Below are 20032 nucleotides of genomic sequence, written 5' to 3' on the forward strand. Positions count from 1 at the left end.
ATGTATGCAGGAGCAAGAAGACTTCGGCTAAAGAGTTTGGATGTATTTATTCTTGCTAGGGTTTTTCTGAAGTTACATATCTCGATTAATATACTGTCTTTGGCCTTTTTTAGAGGCGGAAAAAAACAAGGGTTAAACGAACATTCGCAGCTGCCCCCACGACACTTACGTGTCATCCCACGGTACGCGCCACGGGAGACAGGGCCGCCCCCACCTGCCATCGCCGTCGCCTCACCCACACCCGGGACAGATGGACGGATGAAGAGATTGATATAACCACACCCCATCGCCCACACACACACCCCACCACACCGCGCACTGACACAGCAAGATCGACCGATCAGTCAGTCAAGAGGGCGAGGCGTGCACTGCTGGTCCTCCTCCTCCCTCTCCCGCGCATGGTGCCCCGTCCCCGCCGGCCGGCGCCGACACATGTTGCATGAGCGGCACGCACCACCCTCCGCGTCCGACGACGAGGACGATGCCCCAGGGGCCAACGACGAGGAGGGCACTCTGGTGACCAGCACCACCAACACCACCTTCCACGACGTGGACGAGGTCATCGAGGTGCGCGAGGTCCGCCCCCTGTCGCCGCCGCGGCAGCACCCGCCCTTCACGCCGCCCACGCGCACCGTCTCCGCCGCGTCCACCGCCTGGGACAGCGCCAGCAGCCACCGCTCCGTCACCTCCGAGGAGCAGTTCATGACGATGAGCCGCGAGTTCACGGCCATGGTCGCCGCCGGCGCCGGCGCCGGGGCGGCCAACAACAACGCCAACGGCAACAACAGCAACAGCAACCACCCCGTCGGGCCCTACGACGGCGGGGCCGACCAGCTGACCAGCATCGGCGAGGACGAGCTGGAGGAGCACAACCCGCTGGCCATCGTGCCGGACAGCGGCCGCCCCTTCGCCACGCCGCCCAGCAGGAGCGGCGGCAGCAGCGGCAGGGCGGCGCGGCTCGACCTGGAGGTGGTCCCCGCCGCCGGCCCGCCGGTGGAGGCGAGCCAGGTGAAGAAGGAGGAGGTGGAGACCAAGGTGTCGGCGTGGCAGACGGCGGAGATCGCCAAGATCAACAACCGGTTCAAGCGGGAGGAGGTGGTCATCAACGGCTGGGAGACGGAGCAGGTCGACAAGGCCTCCGCCTGGCTCAAGAAGATTGAGGTAATGATTGAAGAAATTCTCCACTTCCTTTTGCACCTCTTTTCTGATGATGAAAGAAAAAATCACTGTGAAATCCTACTTGCTTTGAGCTTAATTTGCCCGAACATACAGAAAACAATTATTTCCTTGCAACCGAGAAAACAATTATCCAAGCTTCACAGTCCTGTCAATTCAAGAAAGAAAAAGAGTAGAGCATGACAAATTAATACAGCAACTAAACTGCCCAAAAATATTTTTCCCTGCACAAAATTAGCACTGTTCCCAGACTGGTTAGGTAGACCATCGATGGTTGATGCAATCAGCACAAGAGATTTGTGACCACTGATTAGCAAGCTGGGTTTTTTTTTCTCCCAAATAAAAAGGAAGTTTCTAGGCCTGGCAACACTAATACAGTACTCCTTTTGAGTAGAATAGTACTAGAGTAGTTATCTATTCTTGCTTTGAGAAAAGGTATATGAAATGAACCAATCCCAAATTAGTTAATTAGAGGTGTTACATCAGAGTGGCTGTCTCAATTGCCCCTTTCCTTGTGGGTGCGTGCGTGTGAACATCAGTTCGTTTTACAGCTCTCAATCATGCAACTTTCTGCACATAAAGGAGACTACTGTTTACGTGTGAGATTATCATGGACCGTTAGCACGTTCATCTCAAAGTGATAGGACTATGAGAATGAGAGTGGTGGTCTTTGTCCGGGGGAACCACTATCGAGTTCAGAGTTTTCCTTTAGCTTTTCACATCTGAATGTTCATCTCGATCACCTTATGTCTGACTATGATGGATCCCACGAAATGGCGGGTGCAGAGGAAGCTGGACGAGCAGCGCGCCAAGGCGGTGGAGAAGACGCAGAACGACGTGGCCAAGGCGCGGCACAAGGCGGAGGAGAAGCGGGCGTCGGCGGAGGCCAAGCGGGGGCTCAAGCTGGCCAAGGTGCTGGAGCTGGCCAACTTCATGAAGGCCGTCGGCAGGGTGCCCACCAAGCGCTCCTTCTTCTAGCCTCCCCCAGCCGGAGGAGGGGAGAAATCCTATGTGTTTTTGCCTATGGGTAGTACGTAAAAAGTAAGGGCGTGTGCTGCTGCTGCTGCATCCGATCGGTCGGGAAACCTAATTGTAAAAAGGGATTTGAAAACTTGCTGCTGCTGCTGCTGCCTCCGTTGTATACTAGCCGCCGGTGGTGATCACACGGCGGCGCTTTTTTGTTTGGCTTGTATGTGCACGAAAAAACTGGTGTGAGAATGGAATGAATAGCGTGTTTGCTACAAACCTGCAAACATTCAGAGCAATTGTTCGTATGTAGCACTGCTGGTGTGGATCTCTACGTTCTTCGGTTCTGTATTATGTATGTATCTGGCTGGAAGTTATCACGGTCCTTTAACGCCTATCACGAGAGACGTTGCATCAATGGTCCGGCTGGTGGAGATGATTGTAACCCGTGCACGTCCAGGATCAGGCAATAAGATAACCCTTGAAGTGCACTGTGTCCAATCTTGGATTTCTTTAGTTCTGCAGCGACTATTTATTACTATTAGTCTTCCAGCTTCAGAGTCCGACCTTGGCTTGCGTTTTCTTTTCTTTTTTTGAGATTTTGGAGATATGGCTTGCGTTGTCTGAACTCGAGCTGGCACTTTTGGCCACAAAAAATAATGGTGATAACTCGAGCCGGGCACTGTGCGCCCGTCGAGTACGCATCATGGTGACCGATGAGGAACCTGCGCCGCACGTCACCGCATTCGCCATTTCCATTTCATTTCCCTCGTGACAAGGCCGGTTAGTGGAATCATCATTTTATTCTATCTATCGTTCTGGATGGCGAAAGCGACCCCGTGCCTGTGATTGACCGACGGGCATAACCCAACTAAAGATGGGCCTTGTCTGGCATCGACACGAGGGCGTGGCTGTAGACGTCGGCACGGCCAGGCACTGCCCGGATCACGCTGGCGCTTACCGTAGTCCAGACACAACCGACGGTGACGGCCACCGTTCGCGACGGGTTCCTTTCGACGTACGACCGATGTAGACATGGGAGGGATGTAACCAGAGAATTCGTCAATTTATTCCTACTCGTATAGGCGTAAACCACGGACCATATATCGGTAAAAACATCAGTCAGCGTTTGGTGTTTTTTACTTTTACCATTTGCTCTTCCACTTGACTGTAATTAGGTCCTACACTCTTTAAGAGATAACTGTAACTAAGCAAAATAAACTGAACAGAACTATATGAAATCAATAAAAAGCACGAACAAAGCAAAAAGGTTCCAACTGCATCCCCAACGCCAAAATAAATAAACATATAAAATGTTCAGAGGAAATCAAAAGGAAAATGTGGACAAAAGTTTAGGACAGAGGTGAAATTCTAACAGAGCAAATCAAGTCATGACAGTCTTATCAGCTAAAGAATCTAACGTTGCCTGATGACTGTCGTACATTATACCATCCGAAACTCAAACACGCAGTAGTACAAGTTATCTTTGATGACGCAACTGTACATAAACATCAAGCTAGACGATCCACTTCATCGACGATGAACCTGCCTGTTGCACGTTATTTCCCGACTGCACCGGAGGGAGGGGGGCTTCACGACGACGAGTTCCTCCTAGCCGCATAAACCCTGTACGCGGCTACCCCCACAACACCTATAGCAGCTCCAACTGCAGAGTATTAGAATATAAGTTAGTACTGGGCGGGCTTTGCTCCACAGATCATGCTCGACACCCCTAACCTCTAAATCGATCAATTAATTCACTCTGCTATGGACTACCAGTAGTTAGTATTTTATGAGATGACAAATGTATCGCGTTATTATATGTATCTCTTGCTATATCTATATTAGGTACCATGCGGATTAGGGTCGTGGAGTTGACTTGCCTGAAACAACCATGAGGGAACGGTTGAGAAGTTGACGGTATTGCCTGCGTGTTTTACCAGCTTCAGTCTCTGGAATGCTCAAATGGGGCCGCTGTGCCGCATGAACTATTCTGCAGAAAATGTTGTTCAAGTCTTTCAACTTCACGCTGATGGGAATTGGTGTTTCAATTCCCATGTCTTGGCTCACCTGAAATTAGATAAACTTGTGATTACTCTGCAACAAACATAAACAACTAGACAGTCCATACATGTACAGCTCTGTCTGCCACATATGTATTACTAGGAGAACTGTGGTCAATAAGTACAGGAACCACTTGCAAAAACATCACGTGCACAAGTTTAGAAATATAAGGATGAACATTTTCTAATCCATTGAAATATCTGTTTGTCCATTCACCAACTACAATGGTAAATTTAAAATGTCAAACGAAATTGTATCGGAGCTTACTCTGGTTGATTCCTGTAGAGCCACTGGAGATTGATCAAGATCGTCCTTAGCAGCAACTATCAGACAAGGGACTTCATAGCCTGTGTTTTCTCCATGTGAAGCCACTTGCACAAGCAAATCTCTTGCTCTTTGCCAAGAAAATTCATCACAGCTGCCATTTTGCAGGTGTCACATAAGGAAATTTATGTAATAGTGAATAATACGTCACAGAGTAAGATATACCAGGATAAGCAAGATTTTCAACTGTCATCTGTACTTTTTACATAACCAGTGATGAACATTCGAATCAATTAATAAAGGTAACTAAGGATCAAAGAGATTCAGTTTTTACTGACCAAGCATCATTTTACACTGATATATTCGATATGGCCAGTAAGCTATTGTGTAACTGAAATCAGATTGCAATACATGAATGAACTAAGTTCGTGAGATTTTGCAAGTAGCATTGAATGGTAAACCTAATTTCCTTGCCAAGATGGGCCATCAGAACCATTGAGAACAATTCAAAAATTGCCCGCATATATGACACAAAGCAGAAAACAGTACAATAAACAAGAAAATAGCTCGGCAGAAACAGAATGCGTACCTATCGTAAACAAAGACTGCCGCATCACAGGGTGCCAAGGATTCCTTGTTGTTTAGCAATGATCTGACATCACCTTCAGGAATCTCTCGCAGCACAAGTGTTTTTCTATTCCCCTTCAATAAAACAAAGACATAATGAATCAGATATGAACATTGCAGAGTAGAAGCATCCTTACAGATCACATAGGATTAGAAAATGATAAATCTCAAAGCTGCACTCGCAACTGCTGAAGTTAATGTCACCCTATCGTCTCCACTAGACCATCACTATGATTTCTGAAAGGCTCTCTCTCCCTCTCACATATCCACCAAAAATGAAGATGGCAAGAGGGAAAGGGCGAGATTGAACTACTGCACATACCATTGGCAAAGAAAATTTGGGTTATCTTAATTTCTGTCTGTACACTCACATGATGTCTTGCATCATTAAGAATAGAATTTTCATTTACCAGAATGTTTGCTTATAGTGCAAGCAGAATACAGACATCACTTTTGACTACTTACATCAGATAGTTCAACAGTATTTGCCGCAAACCGGTCGCTGTTAGTTGGCAGAGCATCAGAAGGTTGCCTGCAATGAAGACAACAAGTGAAATGGAGTTCCGAAAAGGACCAAAGATGGTATGAAAATTCATGGAGTAAATACAGGGAAATGCATCAAATACCTTCCAAGGAATGATTGTAGCAATGCAGTCTTTCCGGAACCTTTGGGACCAAAAACATAGCACTGGAACACATTTCTTTGAGTCTGCTGCTTTTTACGGTCCACTCGTCTTTTCCTCGTGATGGTGAATGCTGAATTAAAATCACCCGAATAGCCGACATATACAAGGTTCGCGAAACTATTTGCTGGATCTAAAAGTGTCATAAGAGTCCACTGCAATTGTACGAGATACTAGTCAGCAATGAAAATTTACCGGTAATCTAGTAAGAAACCATATCACCATAATACACACAGGTGTTCTGCCTACAGTTCTCCAAGCACATGTCCACAAGATTAAACTGGTGTAGATATGCATAATAAGAAAAGGCTTTCTTACCTGGAAACGTTCCACAAGCTTTTCAAGGCACGCCACTACTATGATGCATCTTAACCATAACAAGCACAACACTACTAAAAGATTTTTATCCTATTTTTAGTTGGTTTATTTTTCTTATGTGTTTGATATAGTATATATAGCAAAACTGATATATAATCTCTTCTGGATTCGTTTGCATACTGAGAATGACAAACTCGGAATAGGGTGCAGTAATTCAGACAATGGTTACAACAAACTATTCGGCTTTCTCAGACAGATTAATTGAGCTCACCAAATGGTACTCCCTCCATATCAAAATATAAGACGTTCTTTGACACTGTCATAGTGTCAAAAAAACATCTTATATTAAGTAACAGAGGTAGCACAAGACAGTCAGAATAATGAATAAATGGATATGTGTTCCAAATAGAGCCTTAGGCCGTTGAATCTAACCAACAAAACAGCTTAATCAACCAACGAACAGCGTTAAAAATTATTGCACACGGACAGTGTTAGTTTTCAGCACACTGGGAGTGAGAGAATACCTTAGAAAGAAATCCTTCAAGTGATAGCCCACCCAAGACATTCCTTTCAGCACAGTCTTTATATAGATCAGAAGTCCATGGGCTGGAATAATGATATGTGAATGGTAAGCAGAGACAAATGACTAAATAGACTAAACTTGAGAACCATTTAATGGAAGTTCAACAGATTCCATCAAAGCAAAGCAAAGACAAAGTAATACAAGGTTTACTAACAATATGAGTAAAGTATCTAAATTACAACCAATTGTCTACAAAGTGTCAAACTAAGATTAAAATTACCCTTTCTTTTAGTGACAACTTACTTTTCAGGTGCAGTTGAAAAAAGATCATCCAACTCAGAAGGTAGCAAAGCTTCATCCTGGATTTGATACATAAGTCATAAACACATTTTCAGAACTTCCTCCAACACAGAAGTTTTTTACGGATAAGATTTAGAATGAAAATGCCAAGAATAACATTTGCACTGAGGATAAAAAACAAATGTGACAATCAATACATCAGACTTACATTATCTATGTCAAACATGTTGAATATTCCTTTCAAGTAATCAATCACTTCATTTGTCAATTCCACCGTCTGTAACAAAGATAGTGATATGACTTTAGAACCAAAGAAATATTATAGACCAAAGGTATGGCAAATATTAAACACATAGGTAAGTGGATATCGAAGCCAGGCTTGCAGATACCCACCATACAGTTGAAATCAACTATCAACTTAGACGTAAGCCATTATAAGAACAAATTGACACTAAAATCACCGACAACAGACAACAAAATGTGAATAGCTGACAGTAATCAACAGAACATTACTTGATCAGGAGCTCGCTTGACTGACGTTGGAATGAATTCATCTCTAAGCTTGATTTCATTATCATAACCAAATTTCCTCAATACTGTCCATGTAGTTTCCAAACGACCTTTCTCAATAAAAAGAGCATGAAGGAAAAGGAATCCAGTCAATGTAAGGCCACTATCATTTACGCCTTCGGGCATCTTCTCTTGAACAACTCTCTTCACGCCTGATATTTCAGTAGGCTGGAGAGGAGCGCTAAAACATCTGACCTGCAAACCAATGGAAAGAGAATTTCAGTATCACCATACATAGAAGAATGTCAATAAAAAACTCTAGTCAGCCTCATGTTAAGATAAAGGAAGAATGGTGCCCTCAGTGAATACAAACCTGAAAGTCATTGAGCTCCACATCACTGAGAGCTCCATCCCTGTCGTGGTCACATAGAATGAATATCCGCTTCAAAGCCCTCACACAGCGTGGCTTTAGAGATTGTGCCTCTTGGTCGAATAGAGGAGCTGTGGGGTGAAGCACTGCCTTCTGGGCATAGTAGAAGACCTCAGGCACCTGCGGTTCATAAACTATCTGTTTAGTAAACCTACTCAAGCATAGTATCTAGAATTCTAACACAACAATCAAATTATCAACTGCATAGTTGAATTAGTACACAATAAAATTATAAAAATGCGATGTTGGAATATTACATGAGGCTGAGCAGCTGCTGGCATCAGCATTTTGAGCATTCTAGTTTCATTCGTTGTGAACAATCAACCATTTGACATAATAAAAGTGTTACCAACATTCGGTAGATATTGAGACAAGGGGGGTCTTTATCACCTGGATCTGGCGAAGCGCGGAGCACTCGATGCAGGTCTCTATTTCACGGAACGACTGCATGATGGGCGCCATCGTCTGCTCAAGGCTGTTCTGCTGGTCGTCCCTCAGGTCCAGCTTACACCCAACCACGATGACAGGTGCCTTCAACTGCAATCACAGAAACATTGGACAGCACAGATCAACACGGGCAACCCAGGGTAAAATCGCCAATCATGGCCAGCCCAACCCTGCACTGACCACGAACCAAGCCATGGAGTGCGAGATTACCTGGATGCGCCTGAGCTCCGGGAGCCAGTAGGAGCTGAGCCGGTCGAGCGTGGAGAGCCTGTCGCAGGCGTAGGTGAGCACCACCGCGTCCGCCGCCTGGCACTCGGCGATCAGCTTCGGCTTCTGCTCGGGGCTGCAGCACACGCACACACACAGAGGAGGACGACGGGGTCAACACCGGCGGCACGAACACGAAATCAATCAATCCGCGACGGAATCGTCAAATCTGAGGCGGAACGGAATGGGGTGGGGGGATGGGGGACCTGGAGGAGGTGTCGACGATGGTGATGGGGACGCGGTCGGGGAAGTAGTCGGCGGGGAGGCGGGTGTGGGGCATGACCTTGGGGACGTTCTCGGGGAACTGCTCGGTGGCGACGGCGACGACGAGGCTGGACTTGCCGGTGCCGGGGTCGCCGATGACGACGACGCGCACACCCGGCCGGCCCGCCAGGTTCGCCGCTGCGGCAGCCATGGTCGCCGCCGCCTCCGCCTCCTCCTCCTCGGGGCTAGGGTTTTGGGGGATTTGGGCGCGGCTGTGTGGCGTGGGAGTGTCAGGCGGTGGGGCCGGAGGGGTGGTGGCCGGTTCGGTCTTATGGTGGACGCGACGGAAGGATCGATCTGGTTCGTCCTTGTTGCTTCGGCTTGGAGGAGACGCAAAGAAAGAAAGAGAAGAAAAGGCGATGGAACCAGCGACCGCAACACAAAGACGTCGTGCTTGCTCGCTTGCTTGCTGGCTTCGGGCCTGCGAGGGCTCATGAATGATGCCAGGTTGGACCTTACATGGGCCGGTTATATTTTTGTTGAACGGTTTTGCTATTTTGTCAAAAAAAAAAAAATCTACTCCCTCCATACATCTTAGGAGGTGTTTGGTTCGTAAATTTTCAGCCGTCATCTGATTACAGCGCAACCTCATACCGTTAACTTTTGTTTGGTTCACTTTGAGCGGAAACAAATCCCCCGTAACCGAGTTCCACGAAAAGTCAATCTCGATACCGGTCGATCCCCTCTGGAAACAGATAACGTTACCGCCCGTGATCTGATTCCAGTACCGTTTACGTTAACAGAGTTGAACCAAACACCTCCTTATATTTTGGTACGAAGGTAGTGCTATGTAAGATGAGAGGCAATGCAAACAACCATATGATTCAGGCATCTCGATTCGTCAAGTATAAAATGGAAAGAAGCTCAAAAAAGTATAAAATGGACAGTGAATGTCGATTGAGAAATACAACAGTGTAGGGACGTTATTTTTACAACAGTGTTTGTGTCGTTATGCAACGCAAAGTGTTTGTCGAAGAGTGCAATGTTTGATTATTGTCATCATCCTTTTTTTCTCAACTTTTATTGTTTTCTTCATCACGAGCGACTGGCGTTGTTTGTTTTTCGCGATGCTTTAGGCTTGTGAAGGGAAGTCGGAAGCATGGCACACAACAAGCGAGTCTGCACCTTGGCTGGCGCATCAATTCCTCCACAGACCAATAATATGCCGCAAATCATCTTCATTTTTTTCTAAAAAGGCGAGTAGAGTTTTTTGTAAGCATCACCGGTGAGAAAAATGGTGCGCTACGAGTGTGGAAGAAAAAGAAGGGGGTGGGGACACTCTTTTTTTTTTTGAGAAAATCTTCATTCAAATCACGAATCAGTACAAAGTAGGTGACCCTTACAAGCACACTGAAACGCAAACACAAAGGACTATGAACACCTAGAGTACACTAAGACAACCATAACACAAGAAGATCTCCGGAGCCCTGTGTCATCATCCCTGAATCTTGAGAGAAGACCCCTGCAGCAGAAGGATCTGCAACCAGTCGCAAACAGGTCATCATCTTCGACCACGGTACAATTGCCGCCACGTTGCTTCCTCCTTTCTTGACACCAGCGCTGAGAGGGCATGGACATCAATCCAACACACCTACAACAGTTGTCGCCATCTTTGGCTTTGAGTACCGCGAAAAGTGTCCCTTCCGGAAGGAAGAGAACTCGAGTCATTCGATCGGTCCAGCACCGCGGCCGGGCCATCCGCCCGGGTAAAGCAGGATCTCCCACCAGCATCAGCGCAGAGGAAGGAGAAGAACAGCAGCAGCAAATCATACCAACAAGGAAGAAGAAAGGTCTTCGCCTTCCTGCCTCCATCGCCCATCTGAGGATCCAAACGGCTAGTGCCGATGGACCTCCAACCACCATAGCCCGCGACCTCGACGAGATCCAGGGATCCCCAACACCGTTGCCTCATATACGAAGGCAAAAGCCTCGCCTGACCACGAACGGAGCCCGGAGAAACTTATTCCAACGCGACACCACCGCAACGGCCTCGGCAGCGTCTCCCTCAACCCTAACCCTACCACACACCCACCTAGTGAACAGGACCCGAGGTTCCCCCTCCCTCCCGTCGCCGGAGCGGCCGACGGAGAGAGAGGGAACCGGCGGCGTCACCGGCGGCGCGCAAGGGACCCCTAGTCGCCTCCTTGATCGCCTCCTGTGATCCAACTTTTCCGGGCATCCGTTTTTCCTCGTTCGTTGTCGGGTGGGGACACTCTCATAAGACAACTTTGGGCTATATGCTACTCACCGTTCTGTAAGGCCAGCTCCCCTCTTGCTAGTTGATGACGTCTTTCACATTGGCAATGTATGGCCCGCAAATGGCAAACACATGACAGGATTGTCGAATCGTCTCTCACTACAATGATGTCGTGTCGTGTTTTGACGAATGATACGTCTCCAACGTATCTATAATTTTTGATTGTTTCATGCTATTATATTATCTGTTTTGGATGTTTAATAGGTATTTTTATGTTATTTTATATTATTTCTGGGACTAACCTAATAACCAAGGGCCCAGTGCCAGTTTCTGTTTTTTTACCTATTTTAGAGTTTCGCAAAAAAGGAATATTAAACGGAGTCCAAATGGAATGAAACTTTCGCGATGATCTTTCTTGGACCGAAAGGAAACCAGAAGACATGGAGATGAAGTCAGAGACGCAACGAGGCAGCCACGAGGCAGGAGGGCGCGCCCCTCTACCTCGTGGGCCTCTCGTAGCTCCCCTGGCCTAGTTCCTTCGCCTATATATACTCTTATACCCTGAAAACATCCAGGAGAACCACATAACAACTTATCCACCGCCGCAACCTTCTGTACCCGTGAGATCCCATCTAGGGGCCTTTTCGGCGTCCTGCCGGAGGGGGATTCGATCACGGAGGGCTTCTTCATCAATACCATTGCCTCTCCGATGATGCGTGAGTAGTTTACCACAGAACTTCGGGTCCATAGCAAGTAGCTAGATGGCTTCTTCTCTCTCTTTGATTCTCAATACCATGTTCTCCTCGATGTTCTTGAAGATCTATTCGATGTAATATTCTTTTGCGGTGTGTTTGCCGAGATCCGATGAATTGTGGATGTATGATCAGATTATCGATGAATATTATTTGGTTCTTCTCTGAATTCTTATATGCATGATTTGACATCTTTGCAAGTCTCTTCGAATTATCGGTTTAGTTTGGCCTACTAGATTGATCTTTCTTGCAATGGGAGAGGTTCTTAGCTTTGGGTTCAATCTTGTGGTGTCCTTTCCTAGTGACAGTAGGGGCAGCAAGGCACGTATTGTATTGTTGCCATCGAGGATAAAAAGATGGGGTTTTCATCATATTGCTTGAGTTAATTCCTCTACATCATGTCATCTTACTTAATGCGTTACTCTGTTCTTTATGAACTTAATACTCTAGATGCATGCTGGATAGCGGTTGATGTGTGGAGTAATAGTAGTATATGCAGAATCGTTTTGGTCTACTTGACAAGGATGTCGTCATAACTATGCGCTTTTCTATCAATTGCTCAGCAATAATTTGTTCACCCACCGTAATATTTGCTATCTTGAGAGAAGCCACTAGTGAAACTTATGGCCCCCGGGTCTCTTTTCCATCATACAAGTTCTCGTTTACATCGTGCTAGTTTTTGATCTACTATTTTGCAATCTTTTACTTTCCGATCTATAAACCAAAAATACCAAAAATATTTACTTTACCATTTATCTATCTCTATCAGATCTCACTTTTGCAAGTGACCGTGAAGGGATTGACTACCCCTTTATCTCATTGGGTGCAAGTTGTTGATTGTTTGTGCAGGTATCCGGTGACTTGTGTGTTGTCTCCTACTTGATTGATACCTTGGTTCTCAAAAACTGAGGGAAATACTTACGCTACTTTGCTGCATCACACTTTCCTCTTCAAGGGAAAACTAACACAAGCTTAAGAGGTAGCAACGAATATCGTAAGAACCATTCGAGTCATCTCCGCGCGCGCTAGCGCCTCTCTATAAACTTGCCTTCATGGCATCTTGACTAATGCATTCAGGTGGGGAGCCTCCGCCCCCTTGGTGATTGTACATCTCCCGACTCGCATGATTACTTCCATAGGCCCACATTTTGCCGACATATGGTTTCCGTAGCTTCCCAATTTTCAATTTCGTTCTCTCCATATACTGAAATAAATCTTTCGTCACAATTTTCATGCCACCCATATATTATGAGCTTTAAAAGTAACCATCAGGCCAATACTGATGACCATAATTCCATCACCATTTCATGAACAAGCATTTTGTTTGTGATCTCCAGATCAAAAATTCCAATTTAAACTGATTACTTGGGCCAATAATTTTGAGATTCCTGCTTTTGAGAAATTAGACAAAGTGTTAGTTTCAAGTAAGTGAGATGTAGATTTTCCTTCAGCAATAGTGGTGGGGTTGAACAGAGAGCTCTTTGATCATATGCCATTGCACCTGAATTATGATTCCCCATCCACATAGCGATATATTCAGATTTGAGACTTGTTGGCTAGAGGTAGAAGGTTTTAAGGAAGAGGTGGTGAGAAGCTGGATTGCTCCAACCTATTTGTGTACATGATATTGATAGATGGCAGGAAAAAGCTAGGAGGCCTAGGAAACATTTCAAAGGGTGGAATATTAATGTTAAAGGGGTTCTCATAAACTTGAACAAATAGATTTTATGCAAGTTGAATGAGTTGGATAAGAAAATTGAATCATGTGCCCTAACCATGGGAGAAAGAGAGCCTAAGATGGTTTTGGATACCATTCTAAAAAGGTTGCTCATAGATGATGAAGTTAAATGGAGGCAGAGAGCTCACGAGAAGGATTTGGAAGAGGTGATGGGAATAATTGCTTTCAATTGAAAGCTAATGGAAGGAGGGAAAAACTATATTTTTATCCTGCATAAAGGTGTAGTGGAATTTTTTTAGAGAAACATACCTAGTTAAACATGTTAATGATATCTATAAGGATATGTTTGGGGGACCTGAGATCACTGTTATTAGTATTGATGTTTTGGTATATATGTTTCCAGTTGAATGATGAGGAAAGGAGTTTTTTTACTAGAGAGTTCACTACGAAGGAGATTAAGAAGGTGGTGTTTGGGCTTAAACATAACAAGGAGGTTGGGCAACCTATTGAATTTTGCTAAGAGTTCTGGGATGTGGTCAAGTTTGACTTAAGGAACTTATTAATGCTTTCCATAAAGGCGAGATGGAGATTGAGAGACCGGATCATGGTATCATTGCACTCATAGCTAAGGTATTGGATGCTAATGTGATACCGAAATCTACGCCAATATGTTTGTTCAATGTTAGTTAAAATACTAACAAAGTTATTGACAAACATATTGATTTTGATTATTGGCAAATTCATATCACTTACACATATTGCTTTTGTTAAGGAAAGGTTTGTTGTGTAGGGCGTTGTTTTGCCGCATGAGGTTGTGCATTGATACGTCTCCAACGTATCTATAATTTTTGATTATTCCGTGTTGTTTTATTATCAATATTGGATGTTTTATAATCATTATATAGTCATTTTATATCATTTTTTGGTACTGACCTATTGACATAGTGCCAAGTGCCAGTTGTTGTTTTTTTGCATGTTTTTTACATCACAGGAAATCAATATCAGAAGGGGTCCAAATACCACGACAATTTACGATAAATTTTTTATGGACTAGAAGGAACATAATGGGCCCTGGTTGCACCTGGGGGGAGTCCCGAGGAAGGGACAACCCACCCGGGCGCGCCAGGAAGCCCAGGCGCGCCCAGGAGGTTTGTGCCCACCTCGGGTGCCCCCTGGACCAACTCTTTGCTCTATAAATACCCCAATATTCCCGAAACCCTAGGGGAGTCGACGAAATTTTCATCTAGCCGCCGCAGAGTCCAGAACACCGAGATCCAATCTAGACACCATCACGGAGGGGTTCACCACTTCCATTGGTGCCTCTCCGATGATGCGTGAGTAGTTCTTTGTAGACCTTCGGGTCCGTAGTTAGTAGTTAGTAGCTAGATAGCTTCCTCTCTATCTCTCTCTCTCTTGATTATCAATACAATGGTCTCTTGGAGATCCATATGATGTAAGTCCTTTTTGCGGTGTGTTTGTTGGGATCCGATGAACTTCGAGTTTATGATCAGTTATATCCATGAAACTTATTTGAGTTCTTTGATCTCTTATATGCGTGATCTCTTATAGCCTCGTATTTCTTCTCCGATATTTGGTTTTTGTTTGGCCAACTTGATCTATTTATCTTGCAATGGGAAGAGGTGCCCGGTAGTGGGTTCGATCTTACGATGCTTGATCCCAGTGACAGAAAGGGAACCGACACATATGTATCGTTGCTACTAAGGATAAAAAGACGGGATCCATATCTGTCGCAATAGATAAACGGATCTTGTCTACATCATGTCATCGTTCTTATTGCATTACTCCTTTTTTCCATAAACTTAATACACTAGATGCATGCTGGATAGCGGTCGATGTGTGGAGTAATAGTAGTAGATGGAGGTAGGAGTCGATCTACTAATCTTGGACGTGATGCCTATGTAATGATCATTGCCTGGATATTCTCATGATTATTTGAAGTTCTATCAATTGCCCAACAGTAATTTGTTCACCCACCATTTGCTATTTTTCTCGAGAGAAGACACTAGTGAAACCTACGGCCCCGGGTCTTCTTTCTCATATATTTGCCTTGCGATCTACTTTTTCCTCGCGTTTATTTTCAGATCTATTAAACTAAAAAATGTTGGGAACGCGGTAATTTCAAAAAACTCCTACGATCACGCAAGATCTATCTAGGTGATGCATAACAACAAGAGGGGAGAGTGTGTCCACATACCATCGTAGACCGAAAGCGGAAGTGTTTAGTTAACGCGATTGATGTAGTTGAACGTCTTCACGATCCAACCGATCCAAGCACTGAACGTACGGCACCTCCGCGTTCCGCACACGTTCAACTCGGGGACGTCCCTCGTACTCTTGATCCAGTTGAGGCTGAGGGAGAGTTTCATCAGCACGACGGTGTGGTGACGGTGATGATGAAGTTACTGGCATAGGGCTTCGCCTAAGCAGTACAACGATATGACCGAGGTGTGTAACTGTCGAGGGAGGCACCGCATACAGCTAAACAATTGTCAACTTGTGTGTCTATGGGGTGCCCCCTGGTCACGTATATAAAGGAGGGGAGGGAAGAGGTGGCCGGCCCAAGGGAGCGTGCCAGGTGTGGAGAATCCTACTAGGACTCCCCAGTCCAAGTAGGTTTCCCCTCCTCTTTCCTATTCCTAGTAGGAGAAGGAGGGAAGGAGGAAGAGAGGAGAAGGAAGGAGGGAGTGTCGGTGTCAAAACCGGCGGATCTCGGGTAGGGGGTCCCGATCTGCGCGTCTTAGGCTGATGGTAACAGGAAGCAAGGGACACAATGTTTACCCAGGTTTGGGCCCTCTTGATGGAGGTAAAACCCTACTTCCTGCTTGATTAATATTGAAGATATGTGGAATACAAGAGTAGATCTACCATGAGATAGTAGAGGCTAAACCCCAAGAGCTAGCCTATGATGGTATGATTGTAATTGTGATCGGCCTTCTAAGGACCATCATCTCCAGTTTATATAGACACCGGAGAGCTAGGGTTTGCATGGAGTCGGTTACAAGGAAGGAAACATAATATCCGGATCGCCAAGCTTGTCTTCCACACAAAGGAGAGTCCCATCCGGACACGAGCCGAAGTCTTGAGTCTTGTATCTTGACGCTTCTATAGTCCGGACGATGAATATAGTCCGGCTGTCCGGATACCCCCTTATCCAGGACTCCCTCAGTAGCCCCTGAACCAGGCTTCAATTACGATGAGTCCGGCGCATAGTCTTGTCTTCGGCATTGCAAGGCGGGTTCCTCCTCCGAATACTCCAAGGTTATCATCGAACATGTAGGTCGTGTCCGGATCTGCAAAATGATCTTCACATACCATCGTAGAGAGAATGATGCTTCAGTTGACAACTTTTAGACGACGAGACATGCCATTAGAGTCAGGTCATTATTCGAACCGTTTTTTCACAACCAGCCATAGCACGCATTGCGAGGCGGTTTCCTTGACACGTCTTGTCAAAGCAGAGATCATGCCCCCTTATCACGGGGTTCTCATTAATACGGGTATGGGTAATCCCCCCGTGCCATCAATCGTGGCGCTTGGGAGTAAGCGATTCTCAATAGGCTAGTGGGGAGGCGCACCGCTCTCGTTGCCTCTATAAAGGGATAAAAGTTCCCCATTCTTACCCATGCCTTCTTCCTCCCTCGCATACTCTTGCCCCCTCGAGCTCCAGCACCCTAGTCCAGGTTTTCTCCGCACAGTTAGTCATGTCCGAAGCAGGAGGCAAGTGGGTGGCTTCCACCGTGAGGGAGAAGAAGATCGCGAATCTCCGGGCGGCCGGATACTTGGCTGCAGATATAGCGCACCGGCTACCAGACGAGGGGCAGGCCATTCCAACTCCAGGACCCCACGAGAGGGTCGTGTTACTTGCCCACTTCGTCCGTGGACTGGGGTTTCCACTCCACCCCTTCGTCTGCGGGCTCATGTTCTACTACGGGCTAGACTTTCATGATCTAGCCCCGAACTTCGTCCTCAACATCTCGGCGTTCATCGTCGTGTGCGAGGCTTTCCTCCGCATCAAGCCTCATTTCGGCTTGTGGCTCCAGACCTTCTGCGTGAAGCCGAAGATTGTGAGCGGCCAGCAAGCGGAGTGCGGAGGAGCCATGGTGGGCAAAATGCCTAATGTCACCTGGCCTGACGGCTCCTTTACAGAAACCATGAAGGGGTGGCAATCAGGGTGGTTCTACATCACCGATCCACGCGACGCCAACTGGGCGGCGGCCCCCGAGTTCCGATCTGAAACCCCTATGTGGCTCACCTCCTGGGAACAGAAGGGCCTGCTATGGGGCGAATCTGCAGAGCTGACCAGACTCATCAACTGCACCAAGGGCATGAAGGACAGGAACATCAAGCTGGTCAACATGATCCAAGTCATGCTCATTCGCCGGATTCTGCCGTGCCAAAGGCGGGCATTCAATCTGTGGGAGTTCGTCCTGGCCGAACACCAGACGCTCCAGAGGCTCTACGGCATGAAGCACAAGAACGCGTGGAAGGCGCTGTTCAAGGCCACCGAAGTACCTCCTCTCATAACCGAGGACCATGGGCTCCACGCCGCACGGCACCCTACCCAGGTGAGTTCTCCGGCCGCCACCGGGTCCGGTTCTTCCCAATGTACTCATGGGGAATTCCTAAGTGATTGTGTATATTTGTTTAGGAGTATGTGGAGACAGCGGAGCGGATCGACAGTCCGGCTCCATTGCCAGAAAGCCCAGCCAATGATCTTCTGACGAAGATGCTGGTCCCGTTGCCCTATAAGGGGCCGGAGAAGAAGGCCGATAAGAAGTCCCCGGGGACCCGAAAGGGTCTCTGAAGTAAGGTTGCGCAAGCCTCGTCCGAAGATGACGAGGCGCACTCCTCCCCCGAAGGGAATAAGAAGAAGAAGAAGAGGCCGCCCCGTCCGGAAAGGATGGGGGGCCTGAGACGGTGAACCAGGGGGGCAGGAGAGGCCCCCGGTGTAAGGTCGTCATACCCTTGTCGTCTGATGACGACGAGGCAGATTCCTCGCGCGGAGGCGGGGAGGAACAAGGAGAAACACCACCTCCCCGTGTCGGGGGAGGGAAGAAGAGGAAGGCCGCCCCGGTGGGGGAGACTGGGACGTCCAAGAAGGGAAAGGCATCCCTTCTGGACTACTCCGCCACCGCCGCCGATAGCGAGGAAGGGTGGCTGCCCAGGAAGAAGCCCCTTGTGCGATCGTAAGTATCCGCACTCAATCGTAATTTTCGCTTCATAATTTTGTTTATAATGCCGAACTTGTACGCAGTCTGGACAGGGCCCATCCGGGAGTGTCGTCTTCGGATGGGTCCTTGAGTGAGTCAGCAATGAACTCACTCCCGAGGGCCACGTCTCCTCGTCCTGCGGACGACACAGAGGTGTTATCCCGAAGGCTCCCGACGATGGCGGAGGTGGCCCTGGAGGCGCCTCAAGGCGGCGTCCCAGGCGTCGGACTCGCATGGTTCAAGGTCCACGCGGATCATGTCAATGAGAGCCACGGCAAGCCGGGCTCTCAGCCGAACACTGTTCCGGAGCCTTCAGTGGTTCCGGACTTAGGTGTGCAGCCCCTCGTTATGGAGGGAGGGCCGTCTGTATCAAGGACTTTCGTTGCACCCAGGCGCCGGATTGTCTGCTGGAAGCACTTTGAGGCGCTTCCCTAGATGAAGAGCACCATACTCTCATGAGTGCGGTGATTCAGAAGGTTTTGTCCGCCAAGAGCGGACTAACCGAAGCCTGCACCAGCCTCCTAGCAGGCTTTGAGGTAAGCAGTAAAAATATGTGAAGTTGCCACCCGATAGGTAGTAGCCCCTGATACTCTATTTGGTGTTCGGAAAGAAAAACCAAACAGAGGGTCAATTATAATCCGCAGGAGTCTGACAATAAGTTTGAATTGAAATAAACAGGCTGTGCTGCTGGCCGCTGCTGCTCGCACGGCCGAAATCGCCGGCCTAACGCAGGACTTAGAGCGGGCACAGGGAGAGCTCGGCCTCACGAGGAGGCAGCTCGAGGAGAGCAAAGGTGAATGATTCCCCTCTCTCATATAATGAAATAGTAAATAAAATTTGATTATGCTAACGACGAGACGTCGTGATATGGTAACAGAGGCCACCACCGAAGTGCTCTCAAGAAGGCGCTGTCCGAGGCCGAACACAAAGCGGCCTTGGAACTCAAGGAGCGCAAAAAGGAAGAGGCCCGAGTGGGCGAGGTACAAGAAGAGCTCCAGGAGCTCGGCAAGAAGCTCGAGTCTGCAGAGCGGGAGCTTAAAGCAAAGGAGTCCGAGCTTGCGAAGGCCCTTACAAATACAAAAGACGCCAAGGCCGAAGCTGAGAGGGCTCAGCAAGAGATCCAGGAGGCCAAGAAAATAGCGGCGGGTAAGAATTTTTTTATGCAAAGCAAACATGTGGAGGAGGCGTTTCTTTTACTTACTCGAATCCGGAGCTCTCCAGGGGCATTCGCAGACCTGCCACGCAGCGTATCAAATGCCACGGAGTTCTATCGTGCCCAGGAGGGGAGCTCAATGGAGAAGTTGTTCTGGTCCCAGTATGATGGGGCCGAACATG

The 20032-nt window shown here is 47.2% G+C and overlaps 2 protein-coding genes across 2 annotated transcripts; one reads left to right on the top strand and one right to left on the bottom strand.

The window, feature by feature from the left end:
* Nucleotides 1–286: 286 nt before the first annotated feature.
* On the top strand, nucleotides 287–2441 carry LOC119312417 (remorin 4.1-like). The gene is made up of 2 exons (XM_037588145.1): nucleotides 287–1161; nucleotides 1963–2441. Exons 1-2 carry the CDS (start codon nucleotides 433–435, stop codon nucleotides 2152–2154), a joined length of 921 nt encoding a protein of 306 aa, XP_037444042.1. The 5' UTR covers nucleotides 287–432; the 3' UTR covers nucleotides 2155–2441.
* Nucleotides 2442–3402: 961 nt separating this feature from the next.
* LOC119312418 (mitochondrial Rho GTPase 1-like) lies at nucleotides 3403–9136 on the bottom strand. The gene is made up of 14 exons (XM_037588146.1): nucleotides 8782–9136; nucleotides 8519–8651; nucleotides 8252–8398; nucleotides 7805–7981; nucleotides 7435–7686; nucleotides 7130–7198; nucleotides 6925–6980; nucleotides 6623–6704; nucleotides 5724–5935; nucleotides 5563–5629; nucleotides 5060–5172; nucleotides 4474–4624; nucleotides 4026–4212; nucleotides 3403–3808 (listed from the first exon to the last, which is right to left on the bottom strand). The coding sequence occupies exons 1-14, from the start codon at nucleotides 8988–8990 to the stop codon at nucleotides 3735–3737; spliced, it is 1929 nt and encodes a 642-aa protein (XP_037444043.1). The 5' UTR covers nucleotides 8991–9136; the 3' UTR covers nucleotides 3403–3734.
* Between the last annotated feature and the right edge of the window lie 10896 nt (nucleotides 9137–20032).

This window comes from Triticum dicoccoides, chromosome 5B (genome assembly GCF_002162155.2).
Source record: "Triticum dicoccoides isolate Atlit2015 ecotype Zavitan chromosome 5B, WEW_v2.0, whole genome shotgun sequence".
Taxonomy (NCBI): domain Eukaryota; kingdom Viridiplantae; phylum Streptophyta; class Magnoliopsida; order Poales; family Poaceae; genus Triticum; species Triticum dicoccoides.

Coding starts and splice junctions, on each gene's coding strand:
- LOC119312418 (XM_037588146.1), bottom strand. CDS start 8,990: ATGGCTGCCGCAGCGGCGAACCTGGCGGGCCGGCCGGGTGTGCGCGTC. Junction 5,630..5,723: donor CTACAATCATTCCTTGGAAG/GTATTTGATGCA, acceptor TCTTCATTGCAG/GCAACCTTCTGATGCTCTGC. Junction 3,809..4,025: donor TTCCCTCATGGTTGTTTCAG/GCAAGTCAACTC, acceptor AATACTCTGCAG/TTGGAGCTGCTATAGGTGTT.
- LOC119312417 (XM_037588145.1), top strand. CDS start 433: ATGTTGCATGAGCGGCACGCACCACCCTCCGCGTCCGACGACGAGGAC. Junction 1,162..1,962: donor CCTGGCTCAAGAAGATTGAG/GTAATGATTGAA, acceptor TGGCGGGTGCAG/AGGAAGCTGGACGAGCAGCG.